At 56.6% G+C, this 27637-nt stretch overlaps 1 protein-coding gene across 3 annotated transcripts in view; it reads right to left on the bottom strand.

Annotated features, from left to right (window-relative positions):
• LAMA5 (laminin subunit alpha 5) overlaps window positions 1–27637 on the bottom strand; it is a 52780-nt gene that overhangs the window by 15565 nt on the left and 9578 nt on the right. The window contains exons 3-35 of one of the 3 annotated variants that reach the window (XM_065921659.1): window positions 23603–23720; window positions 22697–22815; window positions 22442–22612; window positions 22137–22234; window positions 17705–17820; window positions 17247–17365; window positions 17050–17140; window positions 16694–16828; window positions 16451–16513; window positions 10352–10492; window positions 10133–10270; window positions 9912–10046; window positions 9694–9828; window positions 9471–9608; window positions 7968–8020; window positions 7660–7765; window positions 7465–7517; window positions 7269–7374; window positions 6759–6858; window positions 6468–6624; window positions 6214–6352; window positions 5910–6052; window positions 5720–5826; window positions 5472–5628; window positions 4787–4947; window positions 4570–4678; window positions 2686–2783; window positions 2404–2605; window positions 2197–2323; window positions 1492–1631; window positions 874–989; window positions 579–790; window positions 61–265 (exon numbers count right to left, since the gene is read on the bottom strand). In XM_065921659.1, coding sequence (XP_065777731.1) covers window positions 61–265; window positions 579–790; window positions 874–989; window positions 1492–1631; window positions 2197–2323; window positions 2404–2605; window positions 2686–2783; window positions 4570–4678; window positions 4787–4947; window positions 5472–5628; window positions 5720–5826; window positions 5910–6052; window positions 6214–6352; window positions 6468–6624; window positions 6759–6858; window positions 7269–7374; window positions 7465–7517; window positions 7660–7765; window positions 7968–8020; window positions 9471–9608; window positions 9694–9828; window positions 9912–10046; window positions 10133–10270; window positions 10352–10492; window positions 16451–16513; window positions 16694–16828; window positions 17050–17140; window positions 17247–17365; window positions 17705–17820; window positions 22137–22234; window positions 22442–22612; window positions 22697–22815; window positions 23603–23720 — 4208 coding nt within the window. The remainder of the gene's footprint in view (window positions 1–60; window positions 266–578; window positions 791–873; window positions 990–1491; window positions 1632–2196; window positions 2324–2403; window positions 2606–2685; window positions 2784–4569; window positions 4679–4786; window positions 4948–5471; window positions 5629–5719; window positions 5827–5909; window positions 6053–6213; window positions 6353–6467; window positions 6625–6758; window positions 6859–7268; window positions 7375–7464; window positions 7518–7659; window positions 7766–7967; window positions 8021–9470; window positions 9609–9693; window positions 9829–9911; window positions 10047–10132; window positions 10271–10351; window positions 10493–16450; window positions 16514–16693; window positions 16829–17049; window positions 17141–17246; window positions 17366–17704; window positions 17821–22136; window positions 22235–22441; window positions 22613–22696; window positions 22816–23602; window positions 23721–27637) is intronic. The other 2 variants (XM_065921658.1, XM_065921657.1) reach the window with 2 other exon arrangements.

The raw sequence follows: 27637 nt of genomic DNA, 5'->3' as shown, positions 1-27637 counted from the left end.
CGCTGGCAGGGGACCCGGGACTGCTCCAAGGCCACAGAGACCCCCAGCGCAGGCACTCACTTGCACTGGCCACTGTCCACATCGCAGGTGGGGTCCATGAGCTCCTGGACACCGGGCCCCGAGCAGTTACACTCCTCACAGCCCACCAGGGGGTGGCAGCCAAAGGTCTGGGGCTGGCAGACGAGGCAGTCAGGTGGGATGGTGCGCGGGGGGCAGATGCACTGGCCTGTGAGCTCGTCACAGAGGCGGCCGCTGCAGTCACAAGCTGTGGGTGCAGGCACAGCACCCGGTCAGCAGGCCCGATGGTGGCTCTGAGGGCACTGAAGGTGGGGCGGGGAGCGAGGCCACCCTACCCCAGCCTGGATCCACCCACTCCGGGCCCCAAGTCCCAGGCAGCCCCTCTGATGTGAGGTCAGGTGCTCAAAACTGCTGTCCAGTCCCCAGGACCTTCTGGACAACAGTGCAAGGCCCGACTCTCAGACGGGAGGGGGCAGGGCTAGTTCACCAGCTCCAGAACATTCTCTTAACCGTTCTTGCCTGGTGGGCACCCTGGGCACTCCCGGGACTGGGGTACTCACGCCTGCAGTTGGGGAAGCCCCAGTAGCCTGTGGCACAGCGGGAGCAGTCGCGGCCGATGACATGGGCGCGGCAGGGACACTGGCCCCCGAAAGGCTCGCATGTGGGGCCCATGGCGCCCACCTCATGGCAGCCGCACGCCCGAGCCCCGTTGTTGTAGAAGAGAGAGAGGGAGGTGGCGGCGCTGCGGCAGAAGGCGGACGAGCCGGAGGGGCTGGGGGAGGGGTGGGGGTGAGGCCTGCTGCCAGCCAGCCACACCCCTGCACACCCCCACCCCCAGCCCCGAGCCTGGCCCACCTGATGTGGTAACCGTGGGCGGCGCACTGGCTGATGAAGTCGTAGGACTTGTCCAAGGGTTCCTCCCGCAGGTAGCTGGAGCTATAGGCTTCCTCGGGGACCACCAGCACGTACTCCTAGAGCATCAAGGCCCGGTCACCTCCTGTGGGCCCAGCTCAGGGCCCAGGTCACGGGAGGGGCCAACACCAGCACTTCTCTCCCCCAGGCCAGCATCCAGCCAGATAGCGTCACACCCTGTCCTGGGCCCTGGCAAGGCTGCCAGGTTATAGGTCCCTCCCTTGGTCACTCAGAGGGAAGGCCGGCCTTTGCAACCAAACAGGAGCTTAGGAACAAACTGTGAAGAGGCAACTGGGCTCCGGGTGCCCCGATCCTTTTCTGCCAGACACCCCTGTCTCCTTCCAGGCCTCCTCCTCCAGGAAGGCCACTCTGACCAGCGGGGCCCCCAGGAGCTGGTGGGTGTCATCTTGGCTCATGGACACCCAGGGCCTCTCAAGATGGGCCTGGAGGTCCCCAGACGCTGCTGCCCTAGCACCGGGCTCAGAGTCGCCTGTAGAGAGCAGGGGACATGCCCTGGCAGGATAACCTCTAATGGAGGACAGACACCAGCCTCCAACTCACCAGCCAGAGCCACCGGCCCTCGGGCACACGCACGGTCACAGTGAGTTCACTGTCTGTCACGTCCAGGATGGCACGGCCCTCACACACCACCAGTGTGCGGCAGCCATAGCCATGCGGGCAGAAGCTGGCGTTGGCGTGGCCTGGAGGCGAGAAACAGCAGGTCAACACCCACCCCACCCCTGCCCCACGGCCTCGTCCCAGGAACCCCTGCAGTCGCCACGGAGGTAGGGGCACCCAGGGCAGCACGTGCCACTGTGGATTGTGCATCTATGAAGATGACACGGATGTGTGACCCGAACAGAGGCCCACATGGCTGGGTGCACTCGTGAAACACGAATTGGCCGTGTTAACGCACGAGGGCCCGTGAGTTGCAGGTCTGAGCCCTGCAGAGCAGAAGGAAATAAATACATATGTACATGTGTCCCCAGGGAGCCCTCAGTCACCCTGGTATGTGGTGGGGGAGTTCTGAGTTTCCACACAGACGTCAGGGGCAGGGGCTGCCACCCGCCATGGGCTGGGGCACCCCATTTGAGAGACAAGGGTAGGACAAGTTGTGTGGCCCAGTCACTCACAGCCAGGGGATGGGCTCTGCTTTGTGGCCACGTGAGCTGTGGAACCAGCCGCACCCCATCCACGTCCTGCATGGGCCATGTGGACTAGACCCCTAACAGCCCTCTCACCCAGGGGTCCAACCCCTCTGCTCACCCTGCCAGATGCGGCCCCCATTGATGAGGACCTCCACGGCGAAGGTCGGGTGGGCGGGCTGGTAGCCGTGCAGCAGGAAGGCGTAGCGGCCCAGGGCAGGCACGTGGGTGGTGAAGACCACAGTACCCTGCGGGGAGAGGCTCTGGTGAGCCCACACCAGGATGGGCGGGGCGCCCACGAGCCTGCGAGTCCTGGCCGGGCCCTCACCTGGGGGTGGCGCAGCAGCGTGGGCTCTGCGTCGGGGTCCGCGGCGGTGGGGGGCCGGGGCTGGGGCCCGGGTGGGGGTGCGCCCGGTGTCAGCTCCTGTGAGCGGGTCAGCGGGAGGCCGGGCGGCAGCGGCAGCACTTGGCAGTCTCTGAGGAGCACAGGCTGGGGCGGCTTTGGGAAGCGGGAGGGCAGGCAGGCGGCACTGGGGCAGGGGATACACCGGTGAGCTCCCGTGTCCCCGCCACCACCCTGCCGCCCCCGCCAGGCCCCCAGCCCCACTACCTGCTGGGGCTGAAGGCACCATGACTGCTGATGCAGCGGACTCGGGGCTCCACGAACTCTGAGCTGAAGGTGTCCGTGGGTACCAGGGTGACACTATGCTGTGGGCAACAGATGGTGTGGGTGCAAAGGCAGGTGAAGCCCAACCACACCTGCCCAGGCTGGCCTGGCTCTCGGCACTGAGCCCCTGATCCCCACTCAGCCTGCCTCTCCTCCGGCTGCACAAACCCCAGCCCTCGAACATGGTTTCTAGGCCCTGGAGCGCCTTCCAGCCCCAACCAACCACAGGCCACACCTCTTCCTGCGCCCTCACCACTGTCCATGGTCACAGGGCAGAACCCAGCACAGGTAGGTGCTCTGCAAGCCAGGGCTCGTGAGCAGGCGTCTCCGCCCTGTGCTGTCCCCAAGGGGTAGAAGCACGTGTGACAAGTATGGTAAAACATGACATCCCAGTGTGTCTAGAAAAACCTAACAGCGGAGACAGAAGACTGCGAGGCTACAGCGACAGCTCGGTCCATCCCAACACGGCGTCGACAGAGAAAATAGCACAGAACACCCACGTGACTCCCGTTATGGCAGGTTCCTGAATAGGCATACTAGGCGGCACAACCAGTGTCCAGGGTGACCACGGGAGGGGCCTAAGGGGCATCAGGGTGGGGCCGTCTTGCCTCTGGCCTGGGTACTGGGCGTGTGGGAGAATCACGCTTGGGCAGTGGGTATAGCTCCATGGGATGTTTACAGTGACCCAGCCCAGGACTGCAGGGCTGTGTGTGTGTGTGTGTGGAAGGAATCACAGGGGTTCCAGCATCAAAAACTTAGGAGGAAGCTATGTGACATGAGTCATTCAGCAACATGGAAGAGACACACTGACTCTGGAAGGAGGAATGAGATATGGCAGATGAGGTGTGGGACTGTGGTTTTTGTTGCAAGTCTTTTCAATATTTGAAGCTTTTATAAAATGTGCACCTATTACTTTGATAAAACTTTTAAAGGCCTAGGGAAACGTAATGATGAAACTGTGTAATACTCTGACGAGAAAAATGTCATCTATTTTGTCACTTACTGAACAAACATGTATGCTTGGTTCTGGGCATCAAACTAATGGGTAACACTGTATGGAGTTTAATGATGCAGAACAGGCCTGCAAACAGTTAACCTTGGGATTTAGTCTCGAACTCTGTGAGAAGGACACAGAAGCAGCTGACTTCGATGCTAGTTGAGTCCCAAGCTTCAGGACCTAAGACGCTCACATGGTGTGGCATTTTGTAAATTATACCAAAAAGCGGCCTTTTTTTTTTGATACCAAAAGATCATTCTTTCTGGGCTTCCCTCATGGCTCAGTGGTAAAGAATCCATTTGCCACTGCAGGAGACACGGGTTTGATCCCTAATTTGGAAAGATCCCACATGCTGCAGGGCAACTAAGCCCGTGTACACAACTACTGAGACCATGCTCCGCAACTACTGAAGTGAAGCCCACACACCCTAGAGCCTGTGCTCTGTAACAGAGAAGCCACTGCAGTGAGAAGTCCAAGTACTGCAATGAAGAGTAGCCCCTGCTTGCAACAACTAGAGAAACTAGCACAGCCAAAAATAAATAAAAAATTTAGAAAGGTTTTTTCTTTCTACCCTGGCTCCAACGCATCATAGTTCCCCTTCAGTGACTACGGGCATTCTTTATAAATAAATACACATTTCATACCCATAGGAAAAAACCTGCAGGGGAGGGGTTCTGGAAGAACCTGGATTTAGCACAAGCTGAGGAAGGTGCCTGCGATGGGCACCCAGGCTCACCACACTTTACTTCTGCACATGTTTAAATCTTTGGAAAGATGGAGCCCTGCAGTGGGGTCCCGGGGTCCATGCAGGCGAGGGATCGGGGCCTTACCAGGAAGAACCGTGCCTGCTCGGCTGTGAGCCGGATGCTGGCTTCCGTGTCCAGGTAGAAGACGGCCAGGTGGCGCTGGGCGTCCAGGGCAGTGCCTCGGCACAGGGTACTGGGGTGGGCAGGGGTGGTTAGTGGGTAGGGCAGCCCTGGGGTCCCGAACCGAGTCCCAGCGCCCCCCACACCCTGGGCTTGCACCCTCTACCCACTCCCCGCACACCTGTATGGGCAGGGGTGGACGGTGAGCACCCCCTGCTGGGGGGCTCTCTGGGGGGTGTGTACTGCCACATCCACCTCCTGGCGGGCGTCCCCGTTGGCATACTCCACCACCAGGGCATAGGGGCCTGGCTGCGGCACTGCCATCTGAAGCTGGACGTCCACCTGGGGGGACAGGGCGATGTGAGGCCCCACCCCAGGCCCCCTCCAAGAGAACAGGGTGCTCCTGAACACGGCCCTTCCCACCCTCTGTGGCCAGAGCCTCGTCCTCCCGTCTCAGGGCCTGCATGCCCACCATTCCTGCTGCTGGAGGCGCTCCTCCTGCGGCCACCCAACCTTCCAACCTCTGCTCACTCTGAGCGTCCCCTGCCCATCGTGGCCCACCAGCCTCATCACTGGAGAGTGTCTGGTGCCTGAAGTGAACCAATGACCTGCCGCCCCCTCGTGATAAGCTGGAACGCTGGGCCACCCTCACCCCATTTACAGCTGAGGCCCCAGGCACTGACTCTCAAGGTCAAAATCCTGAAGGCAGCAGGCACTGCCCGAGCCTCTGTGTAGGCCACGCCCGCGTCACGTTTGCCCTGCACCCACGTCCCCTCTGCAACACGGACCCCCCATCCTCCAGGCCAAGGGCACGCCTCCCCAGGACTTGATCCTACTTGTCCCCAAGGGGCCCCGGGGACACGCACATCAGTGCCCCAGCAGACAGCGAGCGGCGGGTGCGAGGGGCTGAGCTGCTCCATGGGGCAGGGCCGGGGCAGGCTGTTGTCACGGCGACACAGGGCCTCGGGCCCAGCGGCGGAGGGGAAGCCATCCAGGGGTAGGTGGGTGTAGAGGAGGCAGCTGCTTAGGGACACACAGTCTGGTCAGCACAGGGCAGGTGGCCTGAGCACTGGGAGGGGCAGGTCCCCCCCAGCCCCACCAGACTGGCCCTCACTTGTCTCCAGAGCGCTGGGCGTCTGGCCGGAACATGCAGGGCTCGGTCACTCTTAGCTGCAGCAGGGCCGCCTCATAGTAGGCGCTAGGCAGCAGAACCACGTAGTCCTTGGGGGGAGGGGGGAGGTTGGAGGTTAGGTGTCGTGGCCCCTGCCCCGGGACCCGCCCCAGCCCTCTCAGCCCCGCCTCACCAGGAGCACCCCCTCGGCCTCCACGAGCAGGGCCCAGGCGCCAGGGTTCAGCACAAAGGGCTCCCCCAGGCCCCTCTGGGGCACGGTGACAAAGGCAGGCTCGGTGCTGGGTGGGAAGGCCACGGGCTGGCTCTGTTCTGTGCCTGGGAGTGCGGACAGTGGGCTTTCTGGACGCAGGGATGAGACGGCCACCCCAGGCCACGGTCACCAACTCCCCAGGGTCAGGAGGACGGGTCTGGCCTCCCCAACCACGCATGGGGATGTGGTGGGAGCTGGGTGGGGAGGGGGAAGCCCCAGCACTCACAGTTGGGACACGTGGTGAACCTGCCCTGGTCTCGCATGGAAACCCGCCCGCTCACACTCATGGGCCCGCGGTTGACATAGCGGAAGACGAGCCGGAAGAGGTCAGGGGAGGTCAGGTTCAGCTTGGCCACGATCCTGGGCTGCAGTGGGGTCGGGGAGTACAGAAAGTCGGGGCAGCCCCTCCTGGTCATGCTCAGCCCACACCCATGAGCCCCCCGTCTGCCAGCCATCATGCCAGGAACACTGAGCCTGCACCTGGATGGGTGTCATCTGCGCGTAGCCTCTCCAGCTGAAGTTCTCAAACTCCAGGGGGTTGAAGCCGAAGCGCACAGCGTGGCCCTCGGGCGTGGCCGCCTCCTCTAGTTCCAGGCGCAGGTGGTGCAAGTCGGGGAGATAGTGGTCCTGAGCGGGCCTGGCCATAGCAGGGGCAGTCAGGGCGGGACAGGTATTGGCCCTGCACCGCACACTGGGGTCCCCAGGGAGAAGCCAGTGGACAAGCTGCTGCCCCAGCCCACACCCCCAGCCCAGCCGGGGTGGGGTACCCACTCGCTGCAGGTGGAGCCCTGGGTGTTGGGGCGGCACATGCAGGCGCCTGTCCTCAGCTCACAGCTCTGCCCCAGCGCTCCGCCAACATCACACCGGCAGCCTGCAATGGGGGAGCGAGTGAGTGAGGCCCAGCCCCACAGCCTCGGTGCTCCTCCCGCAGCCCCTGGCTCAGGACTCCGCTCCGTCCACCCTCCATCAAGAGCGACCCAGGCTGAGAGGACGAGTGTTGCTGCCACCAGGAGCTGCCCGGGGCTCTGGACAGCAGAGGGTCATGGTTTAGGGCAAGGGCCCAGGGATTGGTGAGTGATGCCTGCCAGGGCATGGGACAGAGGGAGAAGGACGGGGTGAAATCTGCACCCCCTCCACACCAGCACAGGTCTGGCCAGGCACCCAGACTGGCTCAGCGAGTGCCATGTGACACCCAGGCCTTGGCTGGCCCTTGTCCCAAGTGTCCCTCCCTGGGCTCAGCCTCCTGAGGATGTGGTCCAAGGGCCAAGCAGTGGGCCTTACTACGGCAGCCGAAGTAGTCAGCCTGGTCCAGCCCGAAGAAGCCGTCCTTGCAGGCTGCGCAGGTCTGGCCACACACGTGGGGCTTGCAGAAGCACTGGCCATTACCCTGGAGGCCGAGGGAGAAGCTGGGACCAGGTCTGGGAGGGTCCCTACACTCTGTTCCCATGGACCCCGGTACCTCTGCCCTCAGACTCACCGGCTGGCACTGGGCAGCCCCACCCAGCGTGCCCCTGGGATCGCAGTTGCAGCCTGGGGGAGAGGCAGAGCAGGGCTGAGAGCGGGGTGGGGGGCAGGAGGGCTGGACTCCATCCCCACCCTGGCCACTGTGGAGCCAGCCCTCCCCTCCCCAGAGTCTCCCCCAGCACACTAACACCACCCCAGGCAAACTCACGGGTACAGCCCTCAGGGTTGCTAGGACTCAGCCCCCAGAATCCAGGTTTACAGCGATCACAGCTTGGCCCCTCCACGTGAGCCCGGCACGTACAGGGGGCCTGTGTCTGGGAGAGGATGAGACTGAGGTTCAGAGTAGGTCCCTGCCCTTCTAGCACAAACCCTCAGCCCTGGAGCCTGGCCCCATCTCGGGCATGACCCAGCCAGGGGACCAAATGGGCTCTGAGGTTGCCAAGGCAACCGAGCAGCAGGTGAGTGATGGTTTCTAGAAGTGAAGGCCTCAGCGCCAGAGGGCTACCCCGGGCTCACCTCGGGAGGGACACGATCAGCTGGGGCCAGGCCAGCAGGATGGCAGGAGCCAGCTGTGGAGAGAGGCCCAAGCTACCGTCATTATTCAGTCATCGATCCTGACAGCTGAGGGCTTCCCCAGGCCTGGCCAGGACCTGAGGCCCCATGAGAGCCAGCACACATGCCTTCCACACGTATGAACAGGCAAGAAACCACAGGTGCCTTCATGCCCTAGTCCCCGTAGCTGTGAGGGCATGTGCTCTCCCCCACCACACAGCTGTGAACACACAATGAGCACACACTCGCACAAAGCACATAAACAAGCGTGAATAGATGGATAGCACGTGACCACATGCATAACACACGGACACTCATGTGATTGCAGTGTGTGAACCGCATGAACACACGAGAGAGCACACAGGGCACAGCACCAGCGTCGTGGGAACACGCAGCACATCACACACACACACACACACACAAACACACGGGGCCAGCCCCACCTTCGCAGGAGGGGAAGTTGTATGCACCAGACACACACACACACACACACACACACACACACGCACGCACACACGGCCAGCCCCACCTTCTCAGTAGGGGAAGTTGTATGCACCAGACACACACACACACACACACACACACACACACACACACACACACACGGCCAGCCCCACCTTCGCAGGAGGGGAAGTTGTATGCACCAGACACACACACACACACACACACACACACACACACACACACACACACACACACGGCCAGCCCCACCTTCGCAGTAGGGGAAGTTGTATGCACCAGACACACACACACACACACACACACACACACACACACACACGGCCAGCCCCACCTTCGCAGTAGGGGAAGTTGTATGCACCAGACACACACACACACACACACACACACACACACACACGGCCAGCCCCACCTTCGCAGTAGGGGAAGTTGTATGCACCAGACACACACACACACACACACACACACACACACACACACACACACACGGCCAGCCCCACCTTCGCAGTAGGGGAAGTTGTATGCACCAGACACACACACACACACACACACACACACACACACACACACACGGCCAGCCCCACCTTCGCAGTAGGGGAAGTTGTATGCACCAGACACACACACACACACACACACACACACACACACACACGGCCAGCCCCACCTTCGCAGTAGGGGAAGTTGTATGCACCAGACACACACACACACACACACACACACACACACACACACACACGGCCAGCCCCACCTTCGCAGTAGGGGAAGTTGTATGCACCAGACACACACACACACACACACACACACACACACACACACACACACACACACACACACACGGCCAGCCCCACCTTCGCAGGAGGGGAAGTTGTATGCACCAGACACACACACACACACACACACACACACACACACACACGGCCAGCCCCACCTTCGCAGGAGGGGAAGTTGTATGCACCAGACACACACACACACACACACACACACACACACACACACGGCCAGCCCCACCTTCGCAGTAGGGGAAGTTGTATGCACCAGGCACACACATGTCACACCGCAGTCCCATCACTCGCGGTCGGCAGCTGCACTGCCCGCTGTGGGGATCGCAGGCTGCGTGCAGGGAACCTTCGGGGGAGCAGTGACAGGCTACAAGAGAGAGAGGAGGGGGAGTCAGCACGTGGAGAGCACGCGCCCTCCCTTCCCTGCCCCCTCCCCCTCCCAGGGCACTCACGGGCACAGTCAGGGAAACCGTGGAAGCCGGGGCTGCACTCCTGGCACGTGGCTCCCGCGTAGCCCGGGCGGCAGCGGCACAGCCCACCCGCCCCACACAGCTGGTCCACGGAGCCCCGGGGGTCACAGGCGCAGGCTGCAGAGGACTTGGGGTCATGCCCTGGGCACCTGCAGTGGCCCTCCCCCCTGCCCGGAGCCCCACCAAAGCCACTCGCTCACCGTGGCACTCGGGGTAGCCGTGGTAGCCCAGGCGGCAGCGGTCACAGTGGGGGCCGTTGAACTCTGGCCGGCACGGGCAGTGGCCAGTGTCGTCACAACCCTCAGGAAGGGTCCCCACGGGGCTGCAGCCACACACTGCAGGCCGAGAGTGCACGGGGCCCTGAGCTGGCAGCCCAGACCCAACCCCGCTCCCGCCTGCCCGCTGGGGGTGCCATACTCACACTGGCAGAGGGGGAAGTGGAAGTAGCCGGGGGCACAGCGGTCACATGCGGCCCCCTCGAAGCCTGTCCGGCACATGCACTGGCCCGAGTCACGGTCACAGGTTCCATCCACCACGCCGGGGCTGGAGCACTGGCAGGCTGCAGAGAGGAGGAGGTCACAGAGAGGCCGGGCTCCTGGGCTCTGCGAGGGCATGCTGCCAGGGCTGGGGCTGGACTCACGCTGACAGCCTGGGCCGTAGAAGCCAGGGGCGCAGAGCTCACAGTGGGTGCCCTGGAAGTTGGGTTTGCACACGCAGTGCCCCACCTGCGGGTCCTTTCGGCAGGCGTTGCCCTGGGTCCCGGCGGCGCTACAATCACAGTCTGGAGGGGGACAGGGTGGGACGGGGGTCTCAGAGGCCCTGCAGCTGTCCTGCTCAAAACCTCCCTTCTCCACAAACTCCTTTCCTTGCCTTTTAACACTGCACTTATGCACAATGAGAAAGACTTTAAAAAGGCCAACAAGGGAAAGTGGATGTTTCAGGAAAACAGTGGCATGCAATGAAATCAAGAGCATTTTATATACACATAATTAACTGTTTATAATGTAGACACCAAGTCAACTGTAGGTGTTGACATAACCAAAGAAAATGCAAAAACAAAATCTTAACAAGACAAAGAGAAAATTCTACTCTTTGTAAGTAATTCTGGAGATTAGGAAGAAGGAAGAAAAAGTGTGCTAGATGTCTTAACTGATGCACAAAAAGGGACTAATATTATTTTTGTTACTGACATAAAATAAATAATGGTTCATTGTTCGGTCACTAAGTTGTGTCTGACTCTCTGCAACCCCATGAACTGCAGCATGTCGGGTTTCCCTGTCCTTCACTGTCTCTTGGAGTTTGCCCAAACTCATGTCCATTGAGTTGGTGATGCCATCCAACCATCTCATCCTCTGTTGCCCCATTCTCCTCTTGCCCTCAATCTTTCCCAGCACCAGGGTCTTTTCCAGTGAGTCAGCAATTTACATCAGATGGCCAAAGTACTGGAGCTTCAGCTTCAGCTTCAGTTCTTCCAGTGAATATTCAGGGTTGGTTTCCTTTAGGATTGACTGCTTTGATCTCCTTGCTGTCCAAAGGACTCCTAAGTCTTCTCCAGCACCACAGTTCAAAAGCATCAATTCTTCAGGGCTCAGTCTTCTTTATGGTCCAACTCTCACACCTGTACATGACTACTGGAAAAACCAGAGCTTTGACTATGTGGACATTTGTCAGCAAACGCTGTCTAGGGTTGTCATAGTTTTTCTTCCAAGGAGCAACTGTCTTTTAATTCTGTGACTGCAGCACAAAATAATGGTTCATTATTCGTCAAAACATACAGGTAACCTTGGCCCAGACCAGAAGATAGAAACAGAACTTGCAAACCCTCAGAGAAGAAAACGCAAGCCAACCAAAACAAGTTTTGCAGTCAATCCAGCAAAAGTCAAGAAAGCAAAAATTTAAGCAGAATGAAAGAACTGAAACAGCTGGGGCAGGGGCAAGCCCAAACCAATAGCAGCCACAGTCCCTCTGCCAGGCCACATCTCCTCTCATGGGATAAACCCAAAGGCATCGATTTGACTCTTGAAGGAGAATCTGGTCGCACCCTTTTGAAAGAATGCACCTTGAACCAAGGACTTGGACAAGAAATAAAGAGCTTCCAAACAGGAGAGCGTGGAGTGTGGTGAGCCCAGGCACGAGCATTAATGGAGACAAGGAAGGATGTTGTGTGTGGAGGAAATGGATTTGCCCCCCAAAAGATGCTGAAAACCCAAAGCTCTAAGAACAGGATAAACATGGTCCAAAGATACTGAAAACTAAAACTACTGAAATTGGGAGGGAAATTTGGCGAAACCACTGTCAAAGAGAGAAAGACTGAATACACTGTTCTCAGAATGTGACAAAAACTAAGAACAGAGTGGGTTTAAATAGCATAGTTAACATGTCCTTTAATAAACGTATGTGTACAAATCTATTCCCACAGAGAACACAAGTTCCTGTCAAACATTCTCGGGCAATCTAAAAGGGATCACATTCCAGGTGAGAAAGAAAACCTCAAAATCCAAAGACAAAAAGTAGAAATTTTCAGGCTACCAAACCTGACCATGGTGCAGTAAAATAAAACAGAACCATAAAAAGAAGGGACAGAATGGAAATCTAACCATCTGGAATGACAAACACAGTTCTAAACAACTCAGGTGAAAAGGAAAATGAAAACTGAAATGATACACAATTTAAAAGGAACAGTAGTGAGAACACAGCATATCAACTCTATGGGATACACCTAGCCAAAGCCACATTCTGAAGCAAATTCATAGCTTTAACCCTGGGTTTCTCAACCTTGGCACCAGTACCATTCTGTGCTGGATGACTATTGGGGTGGGTCTGTCCTGTGGTCTGCATGATATTTAGATCATCCCTGGCCCCTACCCACTAGATGACCATGGCATCCTCCAGTTATAATAACCACAGATGTCTCCAGACATTTTCCTGCAGAATAAAATCAGCCTTGGTTGAGAAAAAATGCTTTAAATGTTTTGTGGATAATTACGAGAAACTAAAAGTAATAATAATGCAAGAAACTATGAAAATGGTAATAAGTCAGAAGAAACTAGAAAAAGACAAATACTGTATGATCTCACTTATATGTAGAATCTTAAAAAATACACACACACACTGAATCTTTAAAAATACCCTGAGCTAGTGGATATTAAAAAAAAGGTTGATAATTGCCAGAAGCGGGGATTGGGAGTTGGGCAAAATGGGTGAAGGGAGTCAAAGGATGCAAACTTCCAAATACAATGTTACATAAGTCATGGGGATATGACCCACAGCATGGCAACAGTAGTTAATAATAACATACTGCATAATTGAAAGTAGCAAATACTTTGGCCACCTCATGTGAAGAGTTGATTCATTGGAAAAGACCCTGATGCTGGGAGGGGTTGGGGGCGGGAGGAGAAGGGGACGACAGAGGATGAGATGGTTGGATGGCATCACCGGCTCGATGGGCATGAGTTTGAGTGAACTCCGGGAGTTTGTGATGGACAGGGAGGCCTGGCGTGCTGCGATTCATGGGGTTGCAAAGAGTTGGACACGACTGAGTGACTGAACTAACTAACTAACTAAGACAGTAGACATTAAAAGTTCTCGGTCAAATTTAAAAAAAAGTTCTCATCATGAGGAAAAAATTATAATTCTATGTGGTGACAGGTGTTAACTAGACCTTCTGTGGTGATCATTTCACAATGTCTAGAAATACCAAACCTTTGTGTTACATACCTGAAATTAACATACTGATTTAGGATTATACCTCAACAAAAGAGAGGAGAGAGAAAGATAGATTTTAGCTCAAATTTTTCTATATTAGGAAATAAAATCTCTCTCCCAAACCAGAGGAAAAACCCAGCAGATCTTATCAATATAAACCTTAAGCTGTACTTCAAAAACACTAAAAAACTCAGCAAACTTCTGTTGTATCTCATGAAGGCAGGAAAGAAAAGAAAAACAGACAAAAGGAACGGAAGGAAATTTGAAAATCACGTACAGAACACTGTGCATAACTATATGCCAACACCTTTTAAAATCCAAATGATATAAACAAAATTTGCTAAGAAAACATAAGTAACCAAAACTGACTTAAGATGAGGTAGAAAATGAACATGCATAATAAAAAAAATTAAAACCATCACCTAAGATGTCCATGGTCTAATCAGATTCACATGAAGAAAATAACAAGAAGGGCAAATTACTGACTGGGAGAAAAGCATGTGACCCATGAGACATAGATACTATAGTTAATGTGGAAAGAGCTTACAGCAGCAAACAAGTGAAAAGAAAACTGAGCCATGACCTCAAATGGGAAATTCACACATGAAAGCAACAGAAAGAGTCCAGAAACATGAGAGAAGATTCAAACTCAAATGAGGCAAAGAAATATGGCTAAGACCAAGGAAACACCAAATGCCATCAGATCTAAGAACCAGTTACAGGACACACCACTATCTTGAGCTGCTGTGAAAGGAAAATACTGGCCAATTAGACATTGATAAGCCACCAACCAAAAGGTGCACCCCAACTCCAGGAAAACTGAAGATTTCTATAATAATGAATGTTGCTGTGCAGAGACAGCAACGTTCTGACACGAGTGACATGAATGATGCCACTCCACCCAGGCAGACGATTTTGCCAGGAGAGCAGTTTGGCAACATGCAGCCAAAAATGTTTCAAAACCTACTTCTAGGAAACTGTCCTGCAGAAATAGTTAATAATTCATGGAAAGCTTTAGCTGCAAGGATGTTTACTATGGTGTGTTTTTTTTTTTTAATGGTGTTATTTTTAAAAACTCTGGAAAGAACCTAAATTACCAAGAATTGAGAGTTGGTCAAACAAGAACTACATCTGTGTACATAATGTAGAATGTGAAATGACGTGTTTACAGGATGGTGTGGGTGGAAAGCGCAATTACACAAAAGTGCACACAGTGCACGTGGATGTCTATAAAAACACAGCACACACGCAGAGGGAGGAGGGGTTGTTTGCAGGAGTTGCGATTTTGGATAACTCTCTTTAACTTTTCGCTTTCCTATATTTTTTAAGGTTTTCTAGAATGAATATGTATTATTTGCACAAAATTAAAAGAACCAAAGACAAAGTGAACAAACTGGAAATATCAGGTTGGTGAAAAAGTAACTGCGGTTTGGGACCGTGAATTTTAAATCATTATAACCAGGCTCAAACACATCTTTATTAATGAAAATAGGAACCATTACAATCAATACAAATAAGTTTGCTTATTCCTGTAGCATAAAGATCTGTGTTTCGGGATTTGATGAACACTTGAAAAGCATTTTCTGCCTCCTGCTGGTTGTTGGAAGCATTTTCCCTGCAAAAAGTTGTCAAGATGCTTGAAAAAATGGTAGTTGGTTAGCAAGAAGTCAGGTGAATATGGCAGATGAGACAAAACTTCTTAGCCCAATTCGTTCAATTTCTGAAGTGTTGGTTGTGCGATGTGTGGCCGAGCTTTGTTGTGGAGAAGAATTGGGCCCTCTCTGTTGACCAATGCCGGCTGCAGGCATTGCAGTTTTCGGTGCATCTCATCGATTTGTTGAGCAAACTTCTCAGATGTATTGGTTCTGCCGGGATTCAAAGAAAACTGTAGTGGATCAGATTGGCAGGAGACCACCAGACAGTGACCATGACCTTTTCTGGTGCAAGTTTGGCTGTGGAGCTTCTTCTGGGTCCAACCACTGAACTAGCTGTCACTGGCTGTTGTATACAATCCACATTTGGTCACACATCACATTCCAGATGAAGAAATGGTTCGCTGTTGTTGCACAAACCAAGAGAAGACGACACTTAAAGATAATGATTTTTAAAAAATTTGTGGTCAGCTCATTAGGCACTGTCTTACTGAGCTTTTTCACATTTCCAATTTGCTTCAAATGCTGAACAATTGTAGAATGGTCAGTGTTGAGTTAGTTGGCAACTTCTCATGTAGTTGTAAGAGGATCAGCTTCGATGATTCTCTTGGTTGTTGTCAACTCTGATGGCTGGCCACTGCACTCATCTTCAAGGCTTTTGCCTCCTTTGCAAAACTTCTTGAATCACCACTGCACTTTATGTTCATTAGCAGTTCCTGGGCCAAATGTATTGTTGATGTTGCCAGTTGTCTCCGCTGCTTTACAACCCACTTTGAACTCGAATAGGAAAATTGCTGAAATTTGATTTTTGCCTAGTATCTTTTCTCTAATCCAAAATAAATGTAAAATAAACTGGGGCTGCAAAGAGTCGGACATGACTGAGCAACTTTCACTTTCACAAACAGCAAGTAATAACTCATTAGGACTCCCCTGGGGAACAGTAAAGAAACTGCCTGCAATGCAGGAGACCCAGATTCAATCCCTGGGTCAAGAAGATTCCCTGGAAAAAGAAATGGCAGCCCACTCTGGTATTCTTGCCTGGAAAAATCCCATGAACAGAGAAGCACAGTGGGCTACAGTCCATGGGGTCATAAAGAGTCGGACGTGACTGAGCGACTAACACTTTCTTTTTTTTTTTGCAACTAACACTTTCAACTTTCAATAAGTCATTAGCAAAAAGAATATAAAATAAGAAATGTGCACTAAAATGATGCATCACATAACCACATTTAAAAATGTATTCCAATATCAAACAGCAAAGGTCAACAATGCAAAATCACAATTACTTTTGCACCCCATCTCTGTGGGCCTGGGTGTGGCCCACTCTGCCCCACTGCTCCAGTGGGGCCTAGGGCAGGATGGGGATCTTGAGGGACACTTACTCACGATATGTCCGGCAGGCAACACCTGCTCCCCGGTGTCATTGTGGGAGGAAGAAGGCACCGCTAAGGGAGGGGACAGCACAGTCAGCGAGGTGGGGTAAGCACCTGGCTGCCAGGGTCTCCCCACATCACCAGAGGTACAGGCAGGATGAAAGGGTTCCCCCCCTCCCCACTGGCTCCAGCCCAGTATCGGGGGATACTCAGGTGCCTGCCCACTCCCCCCACCCCCCGTCACGCCCTCACGGTAGCAGTGTGGGAAGTCAGTGAAGCCTTCAGCACAAGCGTCGCATCGCGCCCCTGTGAAGTTTGGCCGGCAGTAGCAGCGGCCAGTCAGGTCCTCACATGTCCCGTCTGTGAAGTCCGACTCACAGTTGCAGCCTAAGTGGGTGTGGGAAGTCAGGGGACCCCAAGCCGAGAGCTCTCAGGCCTCCAAGGAGGGTCAGCATCTGCACTGCCACCCCCCAACCTGGGATGTGGGATGAGAGCCATGGCCTCCCAGATAGCTGCAAAGGCCCCAGGACCCCCAATCTGGGCACACCCTGCTCCTGAACACCCTTGGGACACCCCCACCCCGACCACACCCGGTCACCCCCACTTACGGCGGCAGGCATGGGGTGAGTCGAGTGGGTGGTCTGGGGAGCGGTAGAAGCCAGGCAGACACTGCTCACAGTTGATGCCCGTGGTGTGATGCTGCGATGAACAGGGCCACTGAGTCCAGGAACCCACTGCCCCCAGCCTTGTGCAGGCCCTGCCTACCCAAGACCCTCACCACAGACCTAGCGACAGCCCCACCCACCTGGCAGTCGATGCACACGCCCCCGCCCTGGTAGACCTGGTCTTGATTCTGGCTGGCGTTGCGCTGATCCACCTCTGGGTCGTAGTAGCAGTCATGGGCGTGACCAAAGCAGTTGCAGGCTGGAGAGCAAGAGGCTCAGCTGTGGCCAGGCCTCCATGACCCCCGCCAGACTGGGACCCCCAGGCACGTCCCATAAACTGCAGGTGACCCCAGACTCAGGTGATGGAGTGTGCCATGTTGCCTGTGTGCCAGGCACTCTTCTGAGCATGTATAAGCATGTGTGAATGTGTATGAATGCTGTGTGTACTGTGTGAGCACATGTCCACATGCACATGCGTGCAAACATGTGTGTGTACATGAGTATTAAGAATGAGATGTGAGTACAAGAGTACATTGTGTGGGTATGAGTACATTTGAGCATGTGTGAGCACCATGCAGGCGTGTGGAGGGGCACTCACACTGGCATTCGTTGGCACTGTCTGTGGTTGCCGGTCTCCATGGCTGCTGGTTGAAGCCGGGGCAGCAGCGGTCACAGGAGCCCCCACACGTATTGTGTTGGCAGGCGCACTGAAGCCTGTAGGGGACACATGGGCACAGGAAGGGCTCAGACCCACCAGGGACCCAGAGGGACCGGAGAAAGGCAGTGGCTGTGTAGGGACTTCATGGAGGACGGGAGCTCAGGCAGAGCATGGCATGGTCCATGCATGTGGCCCCTGACCACAGGTGAGTCTGAGCCCTGGGCCCCTCAGGTTCTAGCTATACCCTCCCCATCAGAGCCAGGATCCAGGCCAAGTCTGCAGCTTTCCTGGGCCAACTCTGAGGTCTGGGTCTTGCTCAGCAGGCAGCCCTGGGCTCAGCCAGACGCCCCTATTACCCAGGGCTCCTCCCCAGGGGCAAGTGGCCAAGAACTGCTTCCTCTTCCAGCCGGGGGTGGACTCCAGTCAAAGGGCTGGAATCCAGCCTACTGTCCTGGAGAGCAGCTCCTGCTGGCTCAGTGGGCAGGGGGACAGCTGGCTGCAGCTGAGGACTGAGCACAGAACCACCCTTCCCCTCGGCACACACCTCCACAACTCAGTCAAAGGGGGAGCAGGAAGAACAGCCCCACCCCAGGGCCGTGTGCGCCTCAGTCCTAGACCAGTACCACAGTGCTTGCAAGTCCTGAGCCGGCCCCAGGAGCCAGCCCAAGAAGAAGAGACTGAGAGCTCCAAATCCACTTGAGCCCCTCCCTTCCTGCACAAGGGGCTACATACAGAGCCTGGAGAGGCAACACTACTGCTCCTTGGCATCCAGGGAGGGACCAGGAATAACCTGCCACAGAGGGGCCATCATAGGAAGCCCCGAGGATCCACGACCAAGGCCCTGTGGCTGGTGTTTGATTTTTCAAAAATGTACACTTGAGAAACCTATATGCAGGTCAGGAAGCAACAGTTAGAACTGGATATGGAATAACAGACTGGTTCCAAATAGGAAAAGGAGTACGTCAAGGCTGCATATTGTCACCCTGCTTATTTAACTTATATGCAGAGTAAATCATGAGAAATGCTGGACTGGATGAAGTACAAGCTGGAATCAAGATTGCTGGGAGAAGTATCAATAACCTCAGATATGCAGATGACACCACCCTTATGGCAGAAAGTGAAGAACTAAAGAGCCTCTTGAAAGTGAAAGAGGAGACTGAAAAAGTTGATGTAAAGCTCAACATTCAGAAAACTAAGATCATGGCATCCAGTCCCATCACTTCATGGCAAATAGATGGGGAAACAGTGGAATCAGTGTCAGACTATTTTTCTGGGCTCCAAAATCACTGCAGATGGTGATTGCAGCCATGAAATTAAAAGATGCTTACTTCTTGGAAGGAAAGTTATGACCAACCTAGACAGCATATTAAAAAGCAGAGACATTACTTTGTCAACAAAGGCCCGTCTAGTCAAGGCTATGGTTTTTCCAGTGGTCATGTATGGATGTGAGAGTTGGACTATAAAGAAAGCTGAGCACTGAAGAATTGATGCTTTTGAACTGTGGTGTTGGAGAAGACTCTTGAGAGTCCATTGGACTGCAAGGAGATCCAACCGGTCCATCCTAAAGAGATCAGTCCTGGGTGTTCATTGGTAGGACTGATGCTAAAGCTGAAACTCCGATACTTTGGCCATCTGATGCGAAGAGCTGACTCAATGGAAAAGACCCTGATGCTGGGAAAGACTGAAGTCAGGAGGAGAAGGGGATGACAGAGGATGAGATGGTTGGATGGCATCACCGACACAATGGACGTGGGTTTGGGTGGACTCCAGGAGTTGGTGATGGACAGGGAGGCCTGGCGTGCTGCAGTTCATGGGGTCGCAAACAGCTGGACATGACTGAGCGACTGAACACTGTCAGTGTACCCCTTAACCAAGAGATTAACACAAAGATTAGGGCATCTGTCAAAAGTCCTTGGAAAACCACACTGGAGGGATTCTTCCCAATCTAGGGCACATGGTCATCACACAAGTGAAGCCCTATTGAAAATCTGCACAGAAACAACCCAGTGGGGTCAGTCGATGCAACCAACAGCAGGGACTTCACTTCATGGAGCAATCAGGTCGAAACCATAAAAAGAGAGTATTTAAAGATTATAATAGAAGACAGTGAAACGACACTTCTCAAGTGTGGAAAGAGATAGCCATCAACCAGGAATTCTACAGCCAGCTAAACTATCACCAAAGAGGACTTCCCTGGTGATCCAATGGTTGGCAGTCTGCCTGCCAAAGCAGGGGACATGGGTTCAATTCCTGGTCCGGAAGGACACATGCTGTGGGGCAACTTAGCCCGCATAGCAACTGCTGAGCTCATGTGCCGTAGAGCCTGTGCTCTGGAACAAGAGAAGCCACCACAGTGAGAAGCCCGAGTAGCACAGTTAAGAATAGACTCCGCTTTCTGCAACTAGAGAGAGCTCCCAAGAAGCAACAAAGACCCAGCGTAGCCAAAAATAAAATGCTTTAAAACAAAAAAGAATCTTAAAAAAATAAAAAAAAAAATAATAATAAAAATAAAAAGACCCCGGAGAGCTCCCTCGCCCCTCCCACACTACAAGGACACAGCCAGAAAACAGTCACCTATGAACCAGGAAGGGGGCCTCAGCTGCCTCCAGAACCGTGAGGAATAAGTCTCCCTGGCTTATAAGCCGCCCAGCCTCTGGCATTCTGTCAGCCTGAACAGACTAAGGCACAACAGAAACAAAACAAGTGCCTTCCAAACCGAGGGGTGGGGAAGAGTGCCTGGGGGCTGGGCACAGACTGGGCAGGTAGTCGGCACTCAGAATGATGGTGGTAGAGAGGGCAGAGAGGATGCAGGTGGGGGTGGAGGTGATGGTGGTAGAGGCTGAGGGGCAGAGAACAGCAGCTGGTAGGGCAGAGCCTCCGTGGAAGAGGCAGGAGACACAACACAGGGAGGACACAGCAGGCTGACGCTGCAGGGCAGGGGTGTGCGAGCAGTTTTGGCACTTGAGGTTCTGGGGGAGACACCCCACACGTCCTGCAGGGTGAGGAGAGCTCTGTTTATGCCCAGGTGCAGGTGAGTCAGGGCAGATGCCGACGCCCTCCCGGCAGGCACAGGCAGGCCTGCCTCTCCTCGGGGGCTGATCTGGCCGCCCAGCTGGCGCCCTAAACAACCATCATGAGTCCCACTTGGCACTTAATTTCCCGGAGCAACCAGCTGCGCCTGGGTTCAGCACCTGAAGCCGTGGGCAGAAATCCTCGCCCAGGGCCACACTGAGCCTGCATGGGCCACACGGGTCCTGGGGCCCTGCACCAGTGTGATCGTACCCCTCCCCCTACAGACCCATCAGCCACGCCTGAGGAGGTCTAGGGTTCACCTCTTGGTGTTTTTTGACTATGAGAACAGGGGTGAGCTTCTGCACTGTCTGGGTTTCATCCATCTCCCTATCAACTAGGATGTGGACACAGTGATAAACCCCCAAATTGAGGGGCCTGCATGATTTTGAGGCGAGGGAATCAGCAGGAGGAGGTGACTGACAGAGGGTGGGGGCTGCAGGAGCCTGGCCTCAGGCTCCCTTGGCAGGCTTCTGCTGCCTCTTCCAGCATCGCCTGTCCAGCCCTGGACCTGCTTTATGCCCCAGAGCCCTCAGCCCTGCCAGGACCTCTGTGCTGGGCAGAGGCCTCCCATTCCCTGCCTGCCCAGAACAGGGGCTGCTGGGGTGGGGCGGGAAGCCCACCTGTGCCTCTGGAACAGGAACACAGCCCAGCATGTGTTAACTCCACACACAGCTGCTGATGGATGGGAGGGAGGAAGAGAGGTAAGAGGGAAGAGAAAAGAAGGGAGGGAGGAGTGAATACACGGATGAATCCACTGCCGAGCCAGGAGGAGAGCTGGCCTAGTGCCAGACTCCAGCTGATAATTTAGCTGAGTAATCACTGCTGAATTCATGGCACTGGAGCCACTTAGTCACATAGCACCAGTGGCAGCTTGTTAAAGACGCAGGTTCCTGAGCCCTGCCTTACTGGCTGAGCTCAGAGCCTCCGCTGAGCGTGTCAGATGGGGGTCTCTGGGCTGCCCCCTGTCCTGAGCCTCGGCCTCTGCCTGTGTTGAGGATTCAGGTCAGGGTGGGGCGGCAGGGAGCGTATAATCTGTGTCCTCAAGGAAGGTGGGAGAGCTCCCCCCCCCAGAGGAGTATCTGGGTCACAGGTCCAGGTAAGGCTCCACCTCTGTGGGCAGCAGGGCAGAGACCCAAGCCAGACACTAGGCCCTGCCCTTCCACCTCACTGTGCAGACGGGGAAACTGAGGCCACGGGAAAACGAGGGGCAAGGGGCCAGTGTAGGGGCGATGAAACCAGGCCTCCTCTCCCTCAGGTTGAGCACGAGACGGGGGGATGAGTAGGGAGCTGCAGGTCTCACCTGAAGGGGTCTGTGGGGTCTTTAGCATCACAGACATCCGCATGCCCGTGGCAGACACAGCGGCCGCCGATGCTGATGTCCTTGATACTGTAATAGTACTGAGCAGGGCCCGCAACGTCAGCGCGTGGCGACCCGCTCCTGCCCTGAGCCCAGGTGGCCCCGCCTCATTCAACCCCCAGCGCCAGTGGCCCCGCCCACAGCAGCCCGGCCCCACGGGGCCCCGCCCACAGCAGCCCCAGCCCCCGTGGCCCTGCCCGCCCACACCAGGCCCGCCCGCCCGCCTGCCTGCCTGCCAGCCCGCTCACCCGGCGGGTGACCGTGGGGTCCCGCAGCGCCTTGCCCATGAGGTGGCCCAGCAGCGTGTTGGTGCGCAGGAAGCGCAGGCGGATGTTGGTGGCTTTGGTGAAGTCACGCAGCAGCGGCGAGTAGGAGAAGTTCATAGCACCTGGGCGGCCGTTCACCAGGGACACCACGATCTGAGGATGGACGCAGATCAGGCGGGGGCATGGTGCCGTCACTGACCGCCAGGCCGCATGGCCCGCGCCGTCCCGCCGGCCCACCTCGCCATTCTCCAGAGGTACGATCCGCGAGTACTCGGTGCTGCAGATGACGTCGTCGTCCTGCGTGATGCGCTCCAGCGTCTGCGGTCCAAACCGTTCCAGGCAGTCCCTCTTGGAGGCTGCGGGAATGCCGAGGGTGAGCGCGCGGCGCTCTGGGGAAGCCCTTGGAGGAGGCAGTGCCCTCCTGCCCTGCACGCCCTGTCTTCCGGGAGCCCCATGGCCTCAGCCAGCAGGAAGCATCAACCGGAATGCAGGATCGCGGCCCACCCTCAGGGTTTTGTTGAACAGAGCGTGGAGCACATCGCAGCTTCCTCCAGAGGGCGCGTCAGGACCCAGGGTGCCCCTGCCCCGAGGCTCTGAACTTGCCCACCCTTGGCGAGCTGACCGTCCAGGCCTTTGCCATTCTCTCTGCAGTGTCCCCTTGCGTGTCCCTCCCCAACCCCACCCTTGAGGCACCCATCCTGACTATCCCTCATAGGGCTGCCCTGCACTCACTCTTGGGCTTTGGAGCTTGAGGGGGACACAAGTTCCAGGGCCACCCAATCGAAGTCGCATGGACATGATTGGTCAGGGTGGCACATGGCAGAGCCAACCAGTGAGCAGGGGCGCAGCGCTCCCGTGCTTCCCTGATGGGGCAGCTAAGTTGGTGGCCTTTGCCACCTCGGGAGTTGCTGGAGCATAAGGCCAGTCCACAGCGAGCTAGGAGATGGACCCAGCAGTGCCATGTCAGGGACACAAGGCCCTGAACCCCCACCTGCCTTCAGGAATATGCACCCCACAGCCCGGCCCACCTAGAAGCCGGGCGTGAGGGCAGGCCTGGTATCCAGAGGCCTTGAGAGCACAGCACTGGCAGCCCACCCACCCAGGGTATCCCCCCTTGCCAGCCCCTCATTCCGGGAGACTCACATGCAAAGTACTGCCAGGGCTGGTAGGTGTGGCCAAAGTCCGTGGACCGCTCCAGCACCCAGAGGTCTGGCCGAGGGGAATTGGCAAACTTGATGAGCACGTAGGCCACATGGAAAACCTGCCGGATGGTGGGTGAACACCCCTGAGACCCCTTCCATGCCACGTGGGGCCCCCAAACAACCTGGAGGGCTGCCCCCACCCTGTGAGGTGAGGTTCCAGGAGATATCTGTAGGCTTGCCCTCAGGGGCCAGATACACCCAGGTAAGAGGGCCAGCTGGCTCAGGAAGCAGCCCCTCGGCTTACAGGCCAGCCCAGGGCCAGTGAGACCTGCACCGGGGACATAGAGATGACCAGCAGAACCCAGCATTTCTGGAGGGCTCCCCTCTTGGGCCTGAGGGTGCCTTAGGGCTCAGACGCACCCCCTCCCCAGCCCCACCCCAGCTGAGGCTGCACACAAGCCTGATGGGGGCTGGAGTCAGACAGGGCCCAGGCAGTGGGGCTGGGCAAAGTGATGGCAGAAGCTCATCCCACTGTCCCCAGAGCTCTGGTGGCTGGCCTGGGAAGGTGGCCAGATGATGTCCCAAGCTCCCAGGAGCCTGGCCTCCTTGCACAGCAGGCCGATGAACCCTGCCCAGGATAGGGGCCCCTGTCACAGTCATCCTGGTGACCCCATCATCCTCAGAGCCAACTCAGGACCTGCCCAACTCACCCACTGACTGGCCACAGGGGCAGGCAGCGAGGATCCACCAGGGCCCAGTCTCTGCCTGCCACTGGCACAAGGCCCCAAGAGGGGAGACAGACAAACACAGGCCCTCCTAAAGTTGGGCCAGGGAGACCCTGCCAGCCCAGGAGTCAGAAGCTGGAGCTCTGCTGGGCCCAGCCTTTGGGGCAGCACCTGGCCAGGGGGACGGGGGAGGCTGTTCATACAGAGGCACCCAGAACCCCCAAGGTCCTGCCAGGTGACCCAGGCTGACCTCTACTGTTCCGTCCCTGGGTCTCAATCTGACCTCACTCCCTTGTCTCTCTCCTCTGGGCCAGAGGTCGGCATCCCTGGATGTCTCTCTGTCCCGTGCCCCAGACCTCAGCTTAGAGCGCCAATGACCCCTTCTGCTCCCCCACCTCCACCCCAAAGCCAAAGATGAGGCGCCATTTTCTGAGCTGCTCTCTATGTGCAAAGTCTGGGCTCTAAGGAGACCTAGGCAGGGCTGGCGGAGAACCCGGTGCCCAGTCTGTACACGAGGAGAGCTGAAGCCGTAGACGAAAGGCAGAGACACAGCTAGTGAGCACCCCACCCATGGACGATGCCTGCCCCACCCCTGAGGGCCCTCAGTCACACCCCCATGCCAGACCTGCTCACAGGTGGGCATGCTCACCAGCCTCAAGGGCAACGTTGCACCTCAGGCCACTCACTGTCCCCTCAGTGAGACCCTGCCCAGCCCAGGGGAACAGGCCCTTTCCAGTGTCCACTGCTCTGGAACCAGCTGGTCTGTCAGTCAGCCAGGCCCTAAGCCTAGGGACAGAGCAGGGGTCCCCTCTAGGGCTGCCCAGTGCCCACAGTCACCCCCTCCCCTGGTCAGCCTGAAGCTGCTGTGGTAACCCCTCGAGGGACAGTGAGGGGACCATGGACCCCTCAGGGCCCAGCCCTCAGGAGACCAGGCGCCTAGAATCCAGGAGTGGGGGTAGGGCAGGGGGCGGGGGTTGTGAGATCCCAGGACCTTGAGACACACCCATTCCTAACCCTGCGCTTCCAGGAAGGCCTGGCTTTTGCAGGGAAAGGCCTGTCCCGGGGTGTGTTGGTGGGGGGGGTGGTGAGGGCCTATTCACCCATTGCCAGGCCTTGAGATCATCTTCCACTTGGCCCTGCCCAGTCAGGGGAAGGGCTCAAGTCTCTGGGGGTACAGACCCTACATTTGGCAGGCACCTTGGCCAACCCCTCAGGCATTCCAGGAAGCCCTGGGGACCGCAAATGGCCCCTGTGCCAGGAGGGGTCTTCATGAGGAAGGGGGACATGGCAGGGTGGGGGCCTCAGTGTGCACTGGACACGGAGAGGCTGTTTTGGGGGTGACAGCGTGGCTGCCACAGAAGGCCCCCAGAGAGATTAAAGCCTCTCTCCGAGCCCCGTGGGGCCCACCCCCGCCTTTCCCTTAGTGAGGCCACCAGGCTGCACCCTCCGTGGCCAGCTTGGTCCCTCCCCCAGGTCGGCGGGCCGCACACATTTTTCCCAGCTGAGAGCACTTGCACAAATATTGACTCGAAGATGCTAATCAGGCAGGACAGGGGCAGCAGGAAAACTACCGCCCCCCCCCCCCCAAGGCCCAGCCCTCTGGGTGCGCTCCAAGGAAGACCCCTGCCTTCCGTCCATTTGTCCACCTGGTTGTCTCACTGTCACAGCAGGCTGGAAGGATAGGAAGGCATATGTTCAGCTCTCCCATCTGTCCCCGATCTGGTTCGGGGAGCCGCACAGCCGCCCTCGGCACGACCCAGAGCGAGTGCAGACCCCTGGCCTCCCTGGACACGGCCCCCCCTACACTGTCCCCGCCCGCTTCACTCTGCTCAGCTGCCAGCTCCCCTGACCTTTCCCGCTGCTACAGAGCTCTGCGCAAAAGGAAAAAAAGTCTTCTAAAGCAAAAGCCAAACAAAAGCCTCCTGAGTTATTTTTAAAAATCTGGCTATTCTGGGGCAGGCACGTCTCCAGGACAGCAGCCGGACCCGCCTCTCGGCCACGCCCCCCACCCCAGCCTGACCTCGGAGGGCCGGGCTCGCCAGGAAGGGGTCTGCCCTGTGACCGCTGCCTGGAGCGGGTGGCGGAGCCTGGAGAACCTGGGTGCGCCCCAGGCCTCAGTGGCTAGATGGTCCAGGGTGGGCAGGGGGTAGTGGGACAAACACAGTAGAGGTCAGAGGCCAGGGGTCAGGGTGCAAGACCTGAAGAAAGGGTGTGAAGGCACAGGGAATCTCCAAAAAGAAGAGGCCACCTGTTCCTGCAGGCAAGCAAAGGTCACCCAAAGCCACACCAGAGGCAGAGATTGGGGGGCGGGGGGAGGGCAAACAGGGGATGGGCTGGAGTCAGAAGACACAGGGAGGGCCAGAGAGGAAGCCGCTGCTGAAGACCCCTGGGGGTCTCCATAGCCCCAGGGACGGGGGTGCAGGAGGGCACTGCAGGCAGGAAGCCTCCTGGGCTCAGGCACCCACATACCAAGGACAGGGCTGATGCTGGAGCTTCTGGGAGTACAAGGTCATCAGGGCCAGTACACTCCACCTCTGCCCTGAGCCAGGCCCTGTGCCCCTGTCCTGGGGAAGGAGGACCCTGCCCCCACCCGCTGGGCCACCAGCATGAATCACCAGGCAGCCTGTGACTCAGCCTGACCCTGCCGGAAGCAGGGCCCCCTGCTGATTCCCAGGGATGGGCCAGGGTCCCAGCCGGGTCGGGTGGAGCAGGAAGCCCCTCCTAGACCAGGCGTCCGGACCACCTCCCCCTTTGTTCCCAGGGGCACCCAGACCTCCTGGACCACCACCCCAGACTGTTGGACTAGCCTCAGGGCCCTGTGTGCTGAATCTAGTTGAGCCAGCACCCCGGGTTTGCCCTCTCCCTGGAGACCCCATCTGGAAACCTTGATAAATATAAATGCCATAGTGGGAAGTGGGGGGGGTGAGGTGGCCTAGTGGGCATGTCAACTCAGGCCCCCAGCTGGGTAAATAAGAATGGCCATCCATCCATACAATGGGGAGCTGAAAACAGGCCACACGTGGCTGCCACTCCAGGAGTGGAAAAGCCACTGCTGGAAAGAAAAATAAAACCTGGAAACATAGAGTGGGCAGGCAGAGGTCCCAGGAACCCTGACTCTGTGGGGCCAGGTGCCCAACACACAGGTGTGTAGAATGGAGCGTGTAGGGGGATTCTCAGCGATTGGGCGATCTGACAGCTCTATAGGAGCTCACCAGCTCAATGGAGCTGGGCTTGGCGGGGAGTTCAGACACCCCAACCATCCACATGCTGTCTTGGGTCCCCTGCCTTGAAGTGGGGGTTTGGGGTCCACC

The sequence above is a fragment of the Muntiacus reevesi genome, chromosome 2 (genome assembly GCF_963930625.1).
Source record: "Muntiacus reevesi chromosome 2, mMunRee1.1, whole genome shotgun sequence".
In the NCBI taxonomy this organism is placed as follows: Eukaryota; Metazoa; Chordata; class Mammalia; order Artiodactyla; family Cervidae; genus Muntiacus; species Muntiacus reevesi.
The sequence above is the reverse complement of the archived record's forward strand: the minus strand, read 5'-3'. Positions and strand labels throughout refer to the sequence as shown.